The 16954-nt window shown below is 33.8% G+C and overlaps 1 protein-coding gene across 2 annotated transcripts in view; it reads right to left on the bottom strand.

The window, feature by feature from the left end:
• Positions 1-16954, bottom strand: part of LOC106868466 (ADP-ribosylation factor 6) — a 79732-nt gene that overhangs the window by 5834 nt on the left and 56944 nt on the right. For both annotated transcript variants that reach the window (XM_014913748.2, XM_014913739.2), the window contains exons 3-4: positions 9580-9682; positions 2335-2438 (exon numbers count right to left, since the gene is read on the bottom strand). In XM_014913748.2, the coding sequence (XP_014769234.1) occupies positions 2335-2438; positions 9580-9661 (186 nt within the window). In that variant the 5' untranslated portion in view covers positions 9662-9682. The remainder of the gene's footprint in view (positions 1-2334; positions 2439-9579; positions 9683-16954) is intronic.

Below are 16954 nucleotides of genomic sequence, written 5' to 3'. Positions count from 1 at the left end.
GGGTGGCACATAAGACACCATTTCGAGCGTGGCCGTTTTCGTGCGGGTGACACGTAAAAGCACCCACTACACTCTCTGAGTGGTTGGCGTTAGGAAGGGCATCCAGCTGTAGAAACTCTGCCAAATTAGATTGGAGCCTGGTGTTGTCATCCGGTTTCACCAGTCCTCAGTCAAATCGTCCAACCCATGCTAGCATGGAAAGCGGACGTTAAACGATGATGATGATGATGATGATGATGATTATTACTATTTTTTTTATTAATGAGCATTTTAATAATATAATTCTACTCAAAGCTGAACTGGGGCAATAATGAGAAACAAACAAATAAGCTAGTTCTAAAATCTCTATCAGAGATGAATGCAGTAGCTGTACTGGTAAGTAATGGATATTACTGTGATGTTTTAATCCCAAGAGGACATTTCTTCTAGCTGGTTAACGATGCACACATGCATCTGACATATTACTTGCAGTATATCGGATGCAGGTGTGCATTATTAACCAGCCATAGGAAATATCTTTTTGGGGTTTAAAAAAAAAAAAAATCGCAGTAATGTCCATTCGAATGGAACAGCTATGCTGAAATAGCGACAAACATTACTTGCCAACAACGAGAAAGTTAATCCAAAAGGATACACAACTAACAGGATGAGTATGATACTAAAGTGTGAACTTGACAACTTTGAACACACAAAGAAACAACAGTCTCATTAATCAAACTAGTTTCAAAGACATAAAGTGAGAGTTGCAAGAGATCCAACTACAAGACAAAAAAATTATGAAGCTACAATATTGAGAATTCATCATGTAAATACTGACATACATTACATGACAGAATGGAGCATGTAATCTTGTGCAATTAAAGATGGCCTATGAAGAGAGATTACCATTATGTGTATACATAACTCTAGAAAAGGCAAGGCACCCCATTATAAGCAAATGCAAAATGTGAGAGAAATGGGTATTGTTGTTCTTTAAATTGATTACAAATGTTTCAAGTTTTGGTACAAGACCAACAATTTGGAGGAGAAGGGGTTAGTCAATTACATCAAACCCACTACTTGACTGGTACTTTGCCTTTCATCCTTTTTTGAGGGGTCAGTAAGTTAAAGTTGACCTCAGTGGTATTTGAACTCAGAACAAAGATCGAAGAAATACTGCTGAGCATTTTGCCCAACATGCTAATGATTCTGCCTGTTCACCACCTTAATAATAATAATAATAAGGAAAAGATACTAAAGCACATTTGGAACTGAGCATCCATACAAATCAAAAAGAACAGTCATAACAATAAAAGTTTAAAAATTTAAAGACTGAAGGTCACAGAAGTAGTGTCATCCTCAAAGATATGCATAGATACAGAAATGATGAAACAGGCAGGAATTTCCCTGATATGATGTTATAATAGACAAGTTTTCCAGATCCTTTGCTATTGTAACTTGCTCAATAACAAGTAAGTTGAGAAATTTTCCAAATATAGACCTAGTAACCTAAATACAGCCAATGTAGATTAGAGACACAAGAACAGCTTCTGTCACTATATGAGTGACAGAAGCAATGAGGTGCGGTACAAAACAATATTAAAAAACTACATGGAAAGCTACATATTTAAATCTGAGAAGATATATATACAGACGTCCACTCTATGTGAAAAATATCAATAAAATAAAGACAAAAAAGTGGTAACTGCAAATGAATATTATTTTATAATTACAGAATGGCGCTGGTAGAATAGAATACATGTATCCTAAGCAGGACAAAATATTTTGTAATAATAATAATAATAATAATAATAATAATAACAGTTTTCAGCATAAACTAGTGAAATTTTAAATTCATGTCCATGCCTTTTCCAAAAGCATTTAGTGGAAGCCAAGTCCAAAAGATAAAACTAGATCATTGGTTTATTTGCCAAGAAACTTTCATAATTTCTTACACAAAAACAGATAAATGGAAAGATGTGATGTTTATGTATCTACAGACATGAAGACTAGTGTAGCAGACAGATAAGAAATGGATAAAAATAATACCAAAGTGTTATTTGCATTTAATAAGTTGTGACTGCACTATTACAATCAATATAATAGAATGATTTAAAAATTGCAAATGAACAGTTTTTGTTTAATACTCCCTAAAAAATAACAAGTGAATATAACCACAAAATGACTGAAACTTCAACCAAAATTAAATTACAAAAGGTAATATAGAACCTAATAAGTTTTTTTGCATCCACATACAAACAATGGCCATAGATTTGATCAGTGAAAGACGAAATAATTCAAATTATAAACATCTGCTTGGTTGAAAATGAGAGAAGAAATAGGTGAAATACTTACCCATACACTGAATTTAACATTCTTGTAGGTTACAGTTTCTACATTAAATCCTACAGTTGGTATCGTCGTGACAGACTGACCTAATTTTAATTTGTATAATATAGCTGGCAGAGTTAAGAAATTTATAGTCGGAAAAATAGGTCAACAATATTTAAATCTAAAAATAAAAAGTAAGTAAATTGATACAAAACAGCAGATTAAAATAACTATCAACAACAAAAGGTCAGTTGAAACAAGAAAGGATTAATTTACGATGCATTCCTTGAAGGCAATGTAAAGATTATATAATTTTAATGGGGGTCACTTAAACATGTTTAAACATATCAAGAAATGCTAACTTCTGATAAAAATATTTGCTTCTTGCACAAGCATTTAATATTGAATTATATTGTCTTTATATTTTTTTTGCAAAAGAATTTTGAACAAATGCAATAAATGGTTAGCGGTATTAACTCAAGCTGGAAAACACAAAAGTACTACAATCAATAGGCTGGTTCAGATTGTTGACACAGCTCCCAACCTCTTCGTATTCTGACATAAATAGAAAAATTCAATTTTTTAACCTTTGACGCTTAAAAACAGCTAAAGACCTGGAAGAGAATACATTATTACAAGAAATACAGCATTATTTAATCCTAAAACCAAGTCTTTGGTGATACAAATGTTTTTAATAAAGATTTCAAATTCTGGCACAAGGCCTGCAGTAAGTCAATATCATCAACCCCAGTACTTATTTTATAGACCTTGAAAGGATGAAAGGCAAAGTCGACCTCAGCAGTATTTGAACTCGGAATGTAAAGTCAGGAGAAATGACACTAAACATTTTGTCTGGAGCAGCAATGACTCTGCCGACTCACTGCCTTAAATGCTTGTAATAATACTAGTAAATATAGTTAAATACTCAATAAGCTAAAATCACACTAAAATAAAATATTTAAAATGTTAAACTATTCAATTCCCCACCCCAGACCCAAGCAAAACAGACTTTTATGACCTTAACTTTTCAAATGCCAGTATTTTTATTCAACTGTCCTATTACAAAAGCAGTTTTAGTGGATGCTATTTGTATATAAAGGAACATTGCATGTGTTGTACAAAGCTATTAAATGGCACAAATCGCTTATTAATACTGGAGGGTGGTTAAACAGGCTACCAGTTGAGAAAACAAGAGAAAATATTCAAGCTTAGAGACACAGGAATCCATTTTCTTATGAGAAATATTCTGATCTGAGCTAGTGTTGCTGCTATCATTCCCCAATCTTTGTTGCATTTATACTCTTTTTCAAAGATTACAGTAGTTTATTCTATTCCTTCTAATAAGATGGTTTCTAGACAAAATAATTTAATACAAGTACATAATTTAATTCGAATTAATCAAAAGGATGATTATCTGGGCAAACTCTATTCATAGATTTGTTGTAAATAATATTTTAGATTAAATGTTTAAATATTTGAAATGATTTAATGAAATTATATACCTACCTATTCCCCTGTCTCTATCCCCCACTCACATTAACCCTCTTGTATCCTGAAGGTACACCCTGGCAGATTACCACTATCATCATCTCTCTTTTTTTTTTTAAGTGGGGTAGCCATGTATCTCCTCTATGGCAGGACACTTGTCCCTATCTCTCTATCATACACTTGGCCCTCAATACTTGGTATAAAGCCACTTCCCTCTCTCTCAATCAAATGGTCTTGCTTCACGAGCTACTTGGCAACATCACTAGTGTTGGAGACATGAAAAAGCAGCCACTACACTCAGGAATTTGGATGCTAAATAATGATGTTGACGATGAATATTAAGCTTGTCTTTAGAGATAAAAAAAAATTGTTTTTTACACTTACATTTGGATAATAATATACGAGTACAGAAGATCCCAAATGAAAGAAAACTGTGGAAGAGGAAGAGCATGGAAAAAATATGGACAAGAGTGTTGAAAGCTGAATTCAAGGTGTTGAACCTCACAAATTTTATATGCTAAAATAGGCACTGGTGATGGTGCCACATAAAAAGCACCCAGTACACTCTATAAAGTGGAGATTGACACAGTCCTATGGTTTACCAGCTCCTGTGAAAATGTTCCAACCCATGCCAACATGGAAATGGACATTAAATGATGATGGTGATGAGCAATATGCAATTTTTCAAATTTCAATTTAAACAGCTTAGAATTTACAAAAAAAAGAGGAACTGTAAAGTGGCTTTATCTTTCTAAAGCAATCTCTACATGCAACGAAAGATTTTAAAATGTTCCCCCGTTAACAATCTCCACCCAACTACAAAGTTACACTGATAAAACCTCAGTCAGTTATCAAACCTGATTTATACAAGAATACCTTCTAACATTAACTTAGACCAAATATGAAATATATTAATCCACTAACAAAAGTGGAAAATATAATTTTCTATTCATTAGAGTAAGATCAGACAATCTTATTTCTGGTTATTAAAAGACATGGATCACATCCGCACTTTATTTAAAATTTAACCAAAATGTAATTCTTTCAAAATAGTATTAGAAAAAGATGAAAAAGATGAAAAAGATTTTAAAAAGCAATTCCTAGAATTTACAATGAAAAGAAATAATTTCTAGATTATTGTTCAGTGAACACGTGAAATATCATATCAGTGTGCCACAGAAATATTTTCTTCAATAAATTGCCCTTTGAATTAATTTCATATCAAGTTAATTTATATTTAGAGAGAATATGGTGAAGTATAAGAAAATGCAATATTTGTATTACTTAATCACAGTGTTTGACAACTTTAACTGTAGTTACCATATTTAATAATTTTTCAAACAATTATATATTCAATTCTAACCTAAAACACTTTGTTATCTCAAATATTTATCATAAAACAATGTATTTTATACAATTAAAGTTTTTGCAATTCTTTTGTAAAAAATAACCAAAGCTAAACTTAATTTTCTTTTACAAAGCATAATTTAGTCTCATTGTTTTGAACCTAAACTGGTATTTTTTGCACTGACTATCCACAATTAATAAAATAAATCACCATCATCATATTAGAGTAAATTAGCCTCAATATTATTGAGGCAATGGTGAAGTAGAAAATTTAATATAGCGACTGTAATCATCATAATTTAATGTCCATTTTCCATGCTGGAATGGGTTGGACAGATTGACAGGAGCTGATAAGGCTTGGAACTGCACCAGGCTCCAATGTTTTAGCACAATTTCTACAGCTGGATGCCCTTCCTGATGCCAACCACTTTACAGAGTGTACTGGGTGCTTTTTATGTAGCACCAGCTTGCTTTGCAATCATTTTGTTTCAATTTCACTACATGGTGCCTTGAGCAAGATCTTCTACTGTGGCCTTACACTGATATTGATCAAAGACTTGAGAGTGAAATTTGGTAGATAACAGTTTTCATCTCGCATACAGATAAAAACTGTATGCGAGAGCACATCAGTAGGTGAAAAGTAGAAAAGGTAGACCATCGAGACCAGACACATTGTGGTTGATGGTTAAGTCCCTTCACATTCTGAGTTTAAATCTTGCCAAGGCTAACTCTGCCTTCTTTCCAACCAAAGCCAATAAAATAAATAGCAAAGCATTGGGAGAGATGTAATCCATTGAACTAACATGGCCAATGGGACAAAAACCAAAACAAGTACAAAAAAGGAAAATGAATAATTTTTATTTTCCATATTTGATAAATTTGTCTCTGACCTGAAAAACTTTTCTTGATTATAAACAAAGATTCATAGCTAAGACTTTACTAAATACAATACTTCAAGAGAGAAATATTTTTGAAGTGAAATATATTACATTTTGAACTTTGCAAATCATTGAATTCATGTGCATGCACCTGTGGCTGTGCATGTACACACACATATGCACGTGCATATGTGCATGCATGCATATGCTCTAACCTTGTCTTTGCCTTGTGTGTATATACATGAATGTGAATTTGCGACAACAACATTTGCAAATAAAATAAAGAATATGTCAACATTCTTATAACATTTATTGTTAAATGTCACACATAATAACTATATGATATGCAGGATATTGTTAACAAATATTTCAGCACGATAGCAACCATTAGTTGTCATTGTCGTCATCACCATCACCATTGTCATTTACCATTAGCATTGTCAGATTGACAATGAAGGAAAATCATCCTTGCTGACCAATATTACAAACAAACAACAGTGATAAAAGAAAAAATGCAGATACAAAAATTACATATTACACGAAGGGAATCAACAATCATCAAGATATCTAAATTACTAGTTTCTTTTGTCTCAAAACAATATTATTTTGTATTTATATAGTAAAGATAGAAACAACCTCAACTGACTCCTAGATCCACTAATAAGTAATACTAAACAAATGAAGAAAAGTAAATTGAACTCAATAATATAAAAAAGATATAAAATGACAAACAGAATAACCAACACTAAGGGAAGTAATTCAGCATTACAATATCCATTACAGCTCACAAAGCAAAGACAATTGGTAGTATGTATATATATAGATATATATATATATATATATATATTCATTACCAAAAAAGGTGTCCTGCAAGGTGATCTGCACTGACCAGGATGAAAAGCAATTGGATCTCATTAGGCAGCGTTCCACAGATGATAGAGTGACATTTGTATTCATGGAGGTCAGATGAGAAAATTGTGCCAAATGCAAACAAGTATCTTGGACAAAATAATGTTATGTATGAGAGACCCAATGGCCAGGAGAGGTCAAGAAATCAATAGGTCAAAAGTTTTAAAAAATATAGTCACTGCAAATGTCAACGCCAATGGGGATGTAGACAAATATTCTCCACACAAGGAAAGAGACTGGAGCTTAATTTGGTAGTAACAGAGGGGCAACTTCTGTCATAGAGAAATATCCTCAGTAACAATATTTCAGAAGTATACAAACATGAAACTAACAACTTTGTAAGGATAGCTAATGAACTGGAGGAGAGGCATGGAATAAAAACTTTTCCTCAAAAACATCAGAAAATCTTACCTAATATAACAAAAACAAAAACTAGACCAGTTCACTGAAAAGGTTGTATATGAGCAAATTGAAATGAAAATTGCATAACATGGAGAGTAAATCATGCTAAAAGACTGCCATGGGGTGTCAACAAGTCCCTACTAAATACCTTTTAAACAAAAGACAAAAGGTAACAGCTGACAGCTGAATATAAGACATGTAAAAATTGAAGACATTAGCCACATCATTGTGATAGGATAAGGTCCTATTTCCCAATTACATATGATGTAATATCCATAGCAATCAGGGATAAAATAGTAAATAACCAATGAAAGACAAACAAAAATAAAGGCTAATAGATCAAAAGAATATTAGAACAACCTAAAAATAAAAACAGTTATCCTATTAAAACATAAATCAGCCCTATATTGCTTTAGATCACCAGGAAAAAAAAAATGTAGATATGGAAGCCAGATGCCAAAGGACATTAATGCAGTAAAAAGCAAAAAGAACTACAAAAAAAAAATTTATCAAAAAAAAAAAAAAAAGCAGAGAAAAGATTATAAACCCTGTTTACAGCCTTATAAACTTATCAAAATGCCAAGACACAAGTTGCTGGGAACAAATTATTGTCAAACTTAGATTCTTAGTAAAGAACAGCTCCATAATCCAACATGCGTATGATCATTAAATCTAGGACAAGACCTGCAAGACCTTAAGCCAAGGGTCTCCAAACTGGTCAATATTGACCCCTGCGGGTCAATGAGACGACTCAAAGGGTTAATAAATGCACATCTACTTCATTATCATTTATTTTCTTGTACATGCCTGGGGGGGGGGGGTCGATGGTCTAAAAAGTTTTCAGACCCCTGCCTTAAGCTCTAAGGATAAATCATCATGCAAATAAACAAAAGACTTCTTTTTTTTTAATGTTTTCTTCAGGTTGATCAAGCAAGCATTTAAACTGGCTATACTGGCCCAAATATTGTGTTTTTATGTTCAAAAAGGCCAGGTCCAACCTCCTGCACATACCCTACAATGTCATTTAAAAAGAAGACAATCACATTATTAATTCAAAACAAGGTGAATAAAATTTCATTTGACAGAGTAATCTGAAAGCTAAAAGGTTAAACAGAATTCCCCAATGATAATTGTCTCTTAAATAGCATGAAGATATGACCAGTGCATGGAATAATATCTTGTACCTCACCATTTCTAATCTCTAATCATGCAATTAAACAGTTGTTACGAGTGCTAATCCTTCACAATCTCTGATGATCTTTATTGGTGATCTCGTATACATAGCTTATCAAAAGACTGCATCCCAGATCAGGAAATACTTGAACAGCTAACTCTTTCTCTTAATAAAGTTTAAGACTAACAGTAAAATACTGCTCCCACCATCTGCAAAGGTGTTGCTGCTACCACACACATCCTACAAAGTATCCAAAAGAGGGCCATCTGTCTGATTAACTCATCAATACACTCCACTATAACATGTTATCCCAATAAGGGCTTCTGCACTAGCTAGCTGTCCACAAAACTCAACCCATGCCCACTAATCTCTTTTTACAACCCGTACGATATCTCTCTCTCTCTCTCTCTCTTTCTTCATCTCACATCAGTCACAATTCCCAATAAATTTCGTTTTAGAAAGTCTGTCACAATACCCAATCCTTCCTTCTTAGACTCTGGAATTCCCTTTCTCCCCATGCTCTTCTGCAGTCCTAGAATTACAGATGTACAAACTGAACATAAATTGTATAAATGTTGCCAGTCTCTGATTGCCATAGGAACTGCCCCTTTCACTTGCCTGAATCATAAAAAATACAAAGAAAGAAAGACGCGTGCACATGCACACACTAGAATATTGTCCAAATTAGTAAAGGACTTTCTAAAACGAAATTTTAAGAAAATATTAATTCTTGATAATAATGAATGAAGAAATTACATCGGTGCTGAATAACAATGGTATGTAGTAATGAAAATATTTAGACACTGAAATTAATTTACAGATCAGAGTTTCTTTCCATTATTTCAATCATGGATTTGACAAATCATAAAATGAACATTTTAGTTGCTCCAATAAAGACAATGTAACTTGTACAATACTGCTTTTCTGAAATTCTAGATATCATATAGAGGGACAAAAATTGCATATTTAATAACAAATGGAAAATAAAGTTTAAAAAACACTAGCTAAATTAAAACATGTATAAGTAAAAAGAATATCCTTAAAACCAGCAATGTTTACATTAAAGGATACTTGTTTTTCCTGCTGCATCAAGACCCAACATTAATATCCTCATTTCCTTATTTCCAAATATCTTTGAAAATAACTTCCCCATGGTCGCCGATGTACCAACTCACTGGAAAATAGAAATTTAAAAAAGAAAATGAACATCAGTAGAAATTCAAACCATGCAAAATCAATAAATCTGAAAAAAGAATTAAATCTGTTGGTATTGATAAACTATTCTTGGAGAATAAAAGAAAATAAGAATTATTTCAAATATTAAATATAAAATATGGATATGTTTTGGATGTCATTTATCCTGTCTTCCACCCAACAGAGTAAAAAGAAAAAAAGAAAAAAGAGGCTGATAATTGCTATCTGGTATGTACAGTTGCATTTTCTAGTTTTGTATCATGTTCGCATAAAAGAAAAAAAAAACTACCATGTATATCTGATGCTGTAGATGTTTGGAAATGTTACAGATAGATATAGTATGAAAATATGATTAAAACATCTTTCTAAAACTGTACACACATTAACATATCATCTTGAAATTTAACTGAAATATAATTGTCTGTTTACTGGATAAGATTTGGGTGGGTGGGGGATTATTTTAGACAGACTATCATCTTGTACTGAAGAAAATTGACTCATAAATGCTAACTTAGATTTACACTACTCCCTGATGTCTTGCAATGTATAGGGTCACCGAAACTATCCAACAGCATTTGTAAGTGATCATCATAGCATCAGTCATACCATCTTTGGAAATATCTTTCTTTGTCACTTTGGATTCTGCTAAGGGACTAGTTTCATAGATCTGGTCTGTGAGAGACCTGCAGTATAGAACAACATACTGAGATATTATTTACATAATGATATTAGAACTGTTTCAAATGATAACCCAATGAAGCATGTCAAGTAAGCATCAATGTCTTAACCACTTGATAATAACCAAACTTTTACAAAAGATTTTTGAAATTGGAATTTCTGAAAAAATTAAGCCAACACACACCTGTTACACATGTCCATCCCAAACACCAGTCAAGATTTCTGAGATGATTTCACTTTCTTCATCTATTATTATAGTATATGTAAGTCATGTACAGGGATGCTGTCATTAAGGTGAGGGTTGGCAATGAGTACAGTAAAGAATTCCAAGTAGGACTAGGGGTCCACCAAGGATCAGTCCTCAGCCCCCTCTTATTCATCATAGTCCTCTAAGCAATAAGAGAAGAATTCAAGACAGGATGCCCCAGAGAGCTTCTCTATGCTGATGACCTTGCTCTAATTGCTGAGTCACTACCAGAACTAGAGGAAAAGTTTTGGGTGTGGAAGCAAGGATTAGAATTGAAGGGCCTTCGAGTCAACCTAGCTAAAACCAAAGTTTTAATAAGTAGAAAGGTAGACAAACCACAAATCCCTTCAGGTAGATGGCCATGCTCAATCTGTAGAAAAGGCATAGGTAGAAACTCTGTAAGATGTACCCAGTGTAAGCTATGGACACATAAGAAGCAGCAATATCAAAGGAAAGCTAACTGGGAAGATAGTTTTTGTATGTGGCAAATGCTCAGGAGCAATACAGCCATGCTACATGGCAATGAAACATGGGCTGTGACTGCTTGCGAAGACCTGTTGAGGAAAGTGAAATCAAAATCGCCGACATGGCCGATGACAGTACCGCCTGATTGGCACTCGTAGCAGTGGAACATTAAAAGCACCATCTGAGTGTGATCATTGCCAGGACCGCTGACTGGCTCCCGTGCCAGTGGCATGTAAATAGCACCATTTGAGCGTGATCGTTGCCAGCATCGCCTTACTGGCACATGTGCCGTTGGCATGTGAAAAACAACAATCGAGCATGGTTGTTGCCAGTGCTGCCGGACTGGCTCCCATGCAGGTGGCATGTAAAAAACACCTTTTGAGCGTGGTTGTTGCCAGTACTGCCTGACTGGCCCTCATGCCGGCGGCACGTAAAAGCACCCACTACACTCTCAGAGTAGTTGGCGTTAGGAAGGGCATCCAGCTGTAGAAACTCTGCCAGATCAGATTGGAGCCTGGTGCAGCCTTCTGGCTCGCCAGTCCTCAGTCAAACCGTCCAACCCATGCCAGCATGGAAAGCAGACATTAAATGACGAGATGATGAAGTTTTACAATAATGCAAGAAGGGGAGATTTGAGTTTCAAAGTGAAGAATAATCTAACAGACTTCAATAGTAGAAGACAACTGTTTAAGTGAAGGTACCTGAGTAGTATGTGACAAAGTACTTTTTTGTTGACTCATACATCCTGTATTCCTGTAATTTATATCAACACAAGCTTAGAAGTATTTTTAAAATCTGACTTTCTGTTCCACCACCAAACATTTTTTTTTATAACATTAAAGATTAAGGAAGAAGAGAAAAAAATCCCTCAAAACTCCCTCACTTTCATATAGTGACCACCTCCACTAATTAGCTCTTAGCTGTCTACATTCAACTAAGGTGAAGTTTCCTTTCAATGGCATTTCACGGAGGCATTTAACAAAGTGTATGTATGCATTTATGGGTAATATGTAAAAGATCTAAGTGGAAGTGTTTGAAACAAATTTAACAATAGTGAACAAATATATAAACAAGATATATTTTTATTATATAATATTTACTATATATTTATTATAAAAATCCAACTAAAATCAGGAGATAAATAGCTGAATATTAAAGCAGATGAATATTTTTAAATGAATACAGATAAATTTAGACTGCTACAAACATTAGGTATGTATAGGGTGTGATATAAATTTAGCCTGCAACAATTATGTAGGCAACAAAATATGAAGATTTCAGCCGAAGCTACTTCATGCTTCACATTCCTCTTACTTAGAATGAAGCTTTCAGTATGAAGAAAAGAAACTCTTAATTCACTGTATTTATTAAAAAGGGACTATGTAAAAAGTCATTAATGAGTAATTTATAAATTAAACTGGAATTAATGAGATGGATATTTTAGATTACTTTTGGATATTTTTAGATTACAATTGATATAAAACTCGACCTTCTACATGTTACAACTAATTATCATAAAGTTAACAGAGGATTTTGAGAAAGTAATACACTTGGTGTTATATTTTCTCATCTAGAGTTGCTTTTCATTTCCTTTTAATTATAAAACAGACAATTTCCCTTCTATTTTGATAAGTGAAATTCTTGAACAAAGATTTATTACAAAACTTGCCAGAGCCAACAATTTAGTGTAAAATTTGGAACCAGATATAAATATTATTTTGCATCATGTATTAAAATGAAAAGAAAGAAATAGTTTAACTTACAATTTATATAGGTATAGCTATGGCTATTGTCAGAGCTGTGTCTGTATGGTTAAAAAGCTTGCTTCCCAACCATGAGGTCTTGGGTTCAGTCCTGATGCAAGGCACTTGGGTAAATGTTTTCTACTAAAAACCAGGCTGACAAATGCCTTGTAAGTGGATTTGGGAGATGGAAACTGAAAGTAGCCTGTCGTGTGTGTGTGTGCCTTTGTCTTGTCATGATATCACATGATGTTTGTAAATGAACATCAATGTCATACAAGTGTGGTTGTTTGTTTCCAGTCTTCTATGAAAAACATGACTGGTCATAGGGTAAACATTACCTTGCTTGGGAACAGGTAAGGGTTGGTGACAGGAAGGGTATCTGACTGTAGAAAACTTACCTCAAAAAATACCATCTGATCCATGCAAGCATGGAAAATTGGACATTAAATAACAATTTTAGATTTCATATATTAAGACAAATGGTGGGTGGGAATATCTAATGTTAAAACATCAGGACCAGTAAGGGAACCTCAATACTAATTCTGCTAGACATAGCAGCCAATCATCCTCAATTTATATCTTACTGTCATATGTAAGAACAACATACATTGGATAATGTTGTCCCATATATGCCTAAAAAGGTGGGACAGTCATAGCTGGAATGTCTGATTATATATCTGCCCTATCAGGCTTAGCCTGGAGGTAAAAACATCAGGAATTGACAAGCCAATGAAGAAGCCTCTATGGAGTTACTTAAACTGTAACAGCAGGCAACCGAATCATCAAATAATACTCTGAATAATGTTGATTTGTATCTTTTCCATATGTGGACACTATCGGAACTCAACAGATGCAATATCTACATGAAAAGCTAAAATTCATAAATAAAAAAATAATTTTTTTTCTAAAATACTCAAAGGAAGAATCAAATAACACTATTTACAAAATCTCAACAAAATATGCACAACATTATAGAAACAATGACAACAGCAACAATAAAAACAGAAAATACCATTATTATCTAACTTCACAACATCACAAGTCTGTACAGATTATATTAAAAAAAAAAAAGAGAAAAAAAAAAAAACTAACAAGACTTCACACCACGTAAAAAATAATATTTGTGAAACTGACAAAAAATTTTTAATAATAACATTAATGGCATCAAAATACATGAAAGTAAGATTTTATCATCATACACGACATTCCACGTAGTAATAATTCAGGAAACATTAATATTAACTCAACACAGAATATCACACATTCTTAATTACACTCCAGATTTGACAGACCCTATCACGACAGAAGCCTTAAAACATGTATAATATCGTGCATTCAGGATATAGATATCACAAATGACATTTCATAAACTAATGAGAGATGACACCAGACTAGAAATGCTAGCTTTCAATATAGAAATTAGCAACATGAAGCACTTTAATAGAATAATTAAACATATAATAACATCGGCAATCACATCCATTGGTCCCCCCAGGTTACTCACTCCAACTACAACACTTTCACAAACACAATAAATGGGGAAAACCTCAATGTACTGCAACATGTACTACTTTCAAGTAGTGCACTATTTAAGACAAGAGGTAACATAAAAGCATCACAGCTAAACTCCTTTTACATCAAATTAACCCATGCTCTCACACACATACTCACGAAATCAACTACAATAAGTCTTCTTCTCCCAACTCTCTTAGGACCATTCATCAATTATCACTGGAATACACTTATGTCAGTGAAGAAAGAAAGGAAAACAAAACAGTTTCACAAACATAAAAACCCCATCCATAATGAAGCAAGTTTGGCCAAGAAACAGTAATATTGAGTTCAGAATCTAATAACACCATAATCACACTAACACAGATACTACTGTACATATTCAAGATAATTAGAGATGTATGGAAAATAAATAAATAAGGCAACATAAGCAAATACTCCCTCCATTACATATCAAAAATACCCAATGTCAAACAGTACGCACCAGTGAGATAAAAACAAGGCACCAAACAGCTAAACAAGGTAATAACAAAAATAAAACATACAAAAGCAGATAGCTAACACATATCAAACAAACTATTAAACAAACAGTAAAACACTATATAAGAGTGATTAGCAACCAAGTATTATTCACATGCAATCTAGACACCTAACACCAAATCTGCACTGTCTATGAACAGAGACCTCAAAAATATCCTCCAATGGTGGGAATCAAACTAATTCTGGCACCTCAACAGCAAACAAAAACACTCACTGCACATATTAAGAAAACATTATTATACTTCACCTCTCCTAGCATGAATAATTAGAACCCCCACAATTACTACACCTCTGCTGAAAACCTCTCCTGGTAAACATATATCCTCGATATAGCAAAGATAGTATCTCAAAGACTGGTATTCATATTTAGAACCAGAAAATACTGGAGGTTTCTAACATCTACTAACCCTCAACAACAGAGGTCTTATATCATTGACTCCTTTACGGAATCATTGATAACATTGATTCCCATCATACAAATGTCTCATATGAAATTTAAAAGTATAATAAAAAAAATTCTTGATTCAAGAGTAATAAATCCTTGTCTCATTACTGCCTTTTATTTAAAAATATTTGAAGAAATTTAATGAAAAAGATGTAATGAAATTGATAAAGAGCAATAAAAATTCAGTCATATTACATTGATATTTGGCTGGAAATAAGAGTTTTAGCCTTAAATTACTATACTCCAGATTCAGTTTGCTAAAAAAATTCATCACAATGTTCATAATTGTTTCTGGTGTTTCTAGAACCCCTTAGATAACCACATTTTCTACCAAGGACCAGTATTGAACACTTTGCTGACCTCTGCTCGACAAAGATATCAGGTGAATTACAATAGAGAACTGCTCCCATACTACTACTACTACATACACGCAGACATCCTATACTGTTTCTGAAGAAAGGACACCACACATATCTCACCCTCTGACTTACAAACTCACCAATGTGCTGTATCAACTTTGTCTCTTCTACTACTGCTACTACAATGACATCCACTTCTCAGAGCTGGCAGGCCTTGTGCTACCTTGACTCAATCACTGCTGATTTCCTTCATCACTCCTCCTTTCACTACCTGTATTATATTTCTCTCCCAACTCAGACCATCGCAACTACCCACACTCCTTTCTCCCCAGGATGCCAGTTGCTGGAATTACCTTCCTGAATGTTTCCCTGCGGCCACTGACTTGCAATAGCTCAAATGCAATATGAATAGCACCAAGCTCACTGGTCTTGGAGGGCCAGCAAAAGCACTGAACAACTACTCCAACCCTAAACCAATCACTAGGATAAAAAATAAAATGTAACATTCATAAAATTTATTGTCTTTCTTACAAGTAATGCCAGTAATATACAACCAAAAATCTCAGATGGAGTACTAAGCTAAGCAAGGCTGCATGCCTTACCGTAGCAAGCTCCAATCTTAACAGTTCCTGCAACCTTCTTGCAGAGGTGGGGGTGGACAAGTTTGGATGCATCACACTTCCTGCTACCCTAGCAACCTCAATACCACATTTACACAGTGATACCAAGAGAATACCCTTAAGAGGTATTTCTTGAAAATTAGCTGCAGAAATCCACACCATGTCAGGAATACAAAATCCAAAGACACACCTTCCACCTAAAGACTCAAAAGCCTCATGATCAGACAATAACACACATATACACTCAGTGCCTGAAGGTATAATAGCAATGAATCACATTTTACTGTTTTAAATTATCGACACATTAAGTAATATAGTCCTACATAGCCCTAAAATGATGAGATGGTCATGGATAAAATACCTTTGAACATAGATCAGCTAAACCAGGTTAAACAACAATATATATACAACCTTATACATTTATGATATCCACTATTCTCTAGGCATTACTGCACAACTACTCCAACCCTAAACCAATCACTAGGATAAAAAATAAAATGTAACATTCATAAAATTTATTGTCTTTCTTACAAGTAATGCCAGTAATATACAACCAAAAATCTCAGATGGAGTACTAAGCTAAGCAAGGCTGCATGCCTTACCGTAGCAAGCTCCAATCTTAACAGTTCCTGCAACTATAG

The sequence above is a fragment of the Octopus bimaculoides genome, chromosome 5 (assembly GCF_001194135.2).
Source record: "Octopus bimaculoides isolate UCB-OBI-ISO-001 chromosome 5, ASM119413v2, whole genome shotgun sequence".
NCBI classification, from domain to species: Eukaryota; Metazoa; Mollusca; class Cephalopoda; order Octopoda; family Octopodidae; genus Octopus; species Octopus bimaculoides.
This window is presented reverse-complemented; position numbering and strand designations above follow the sequence as displayed.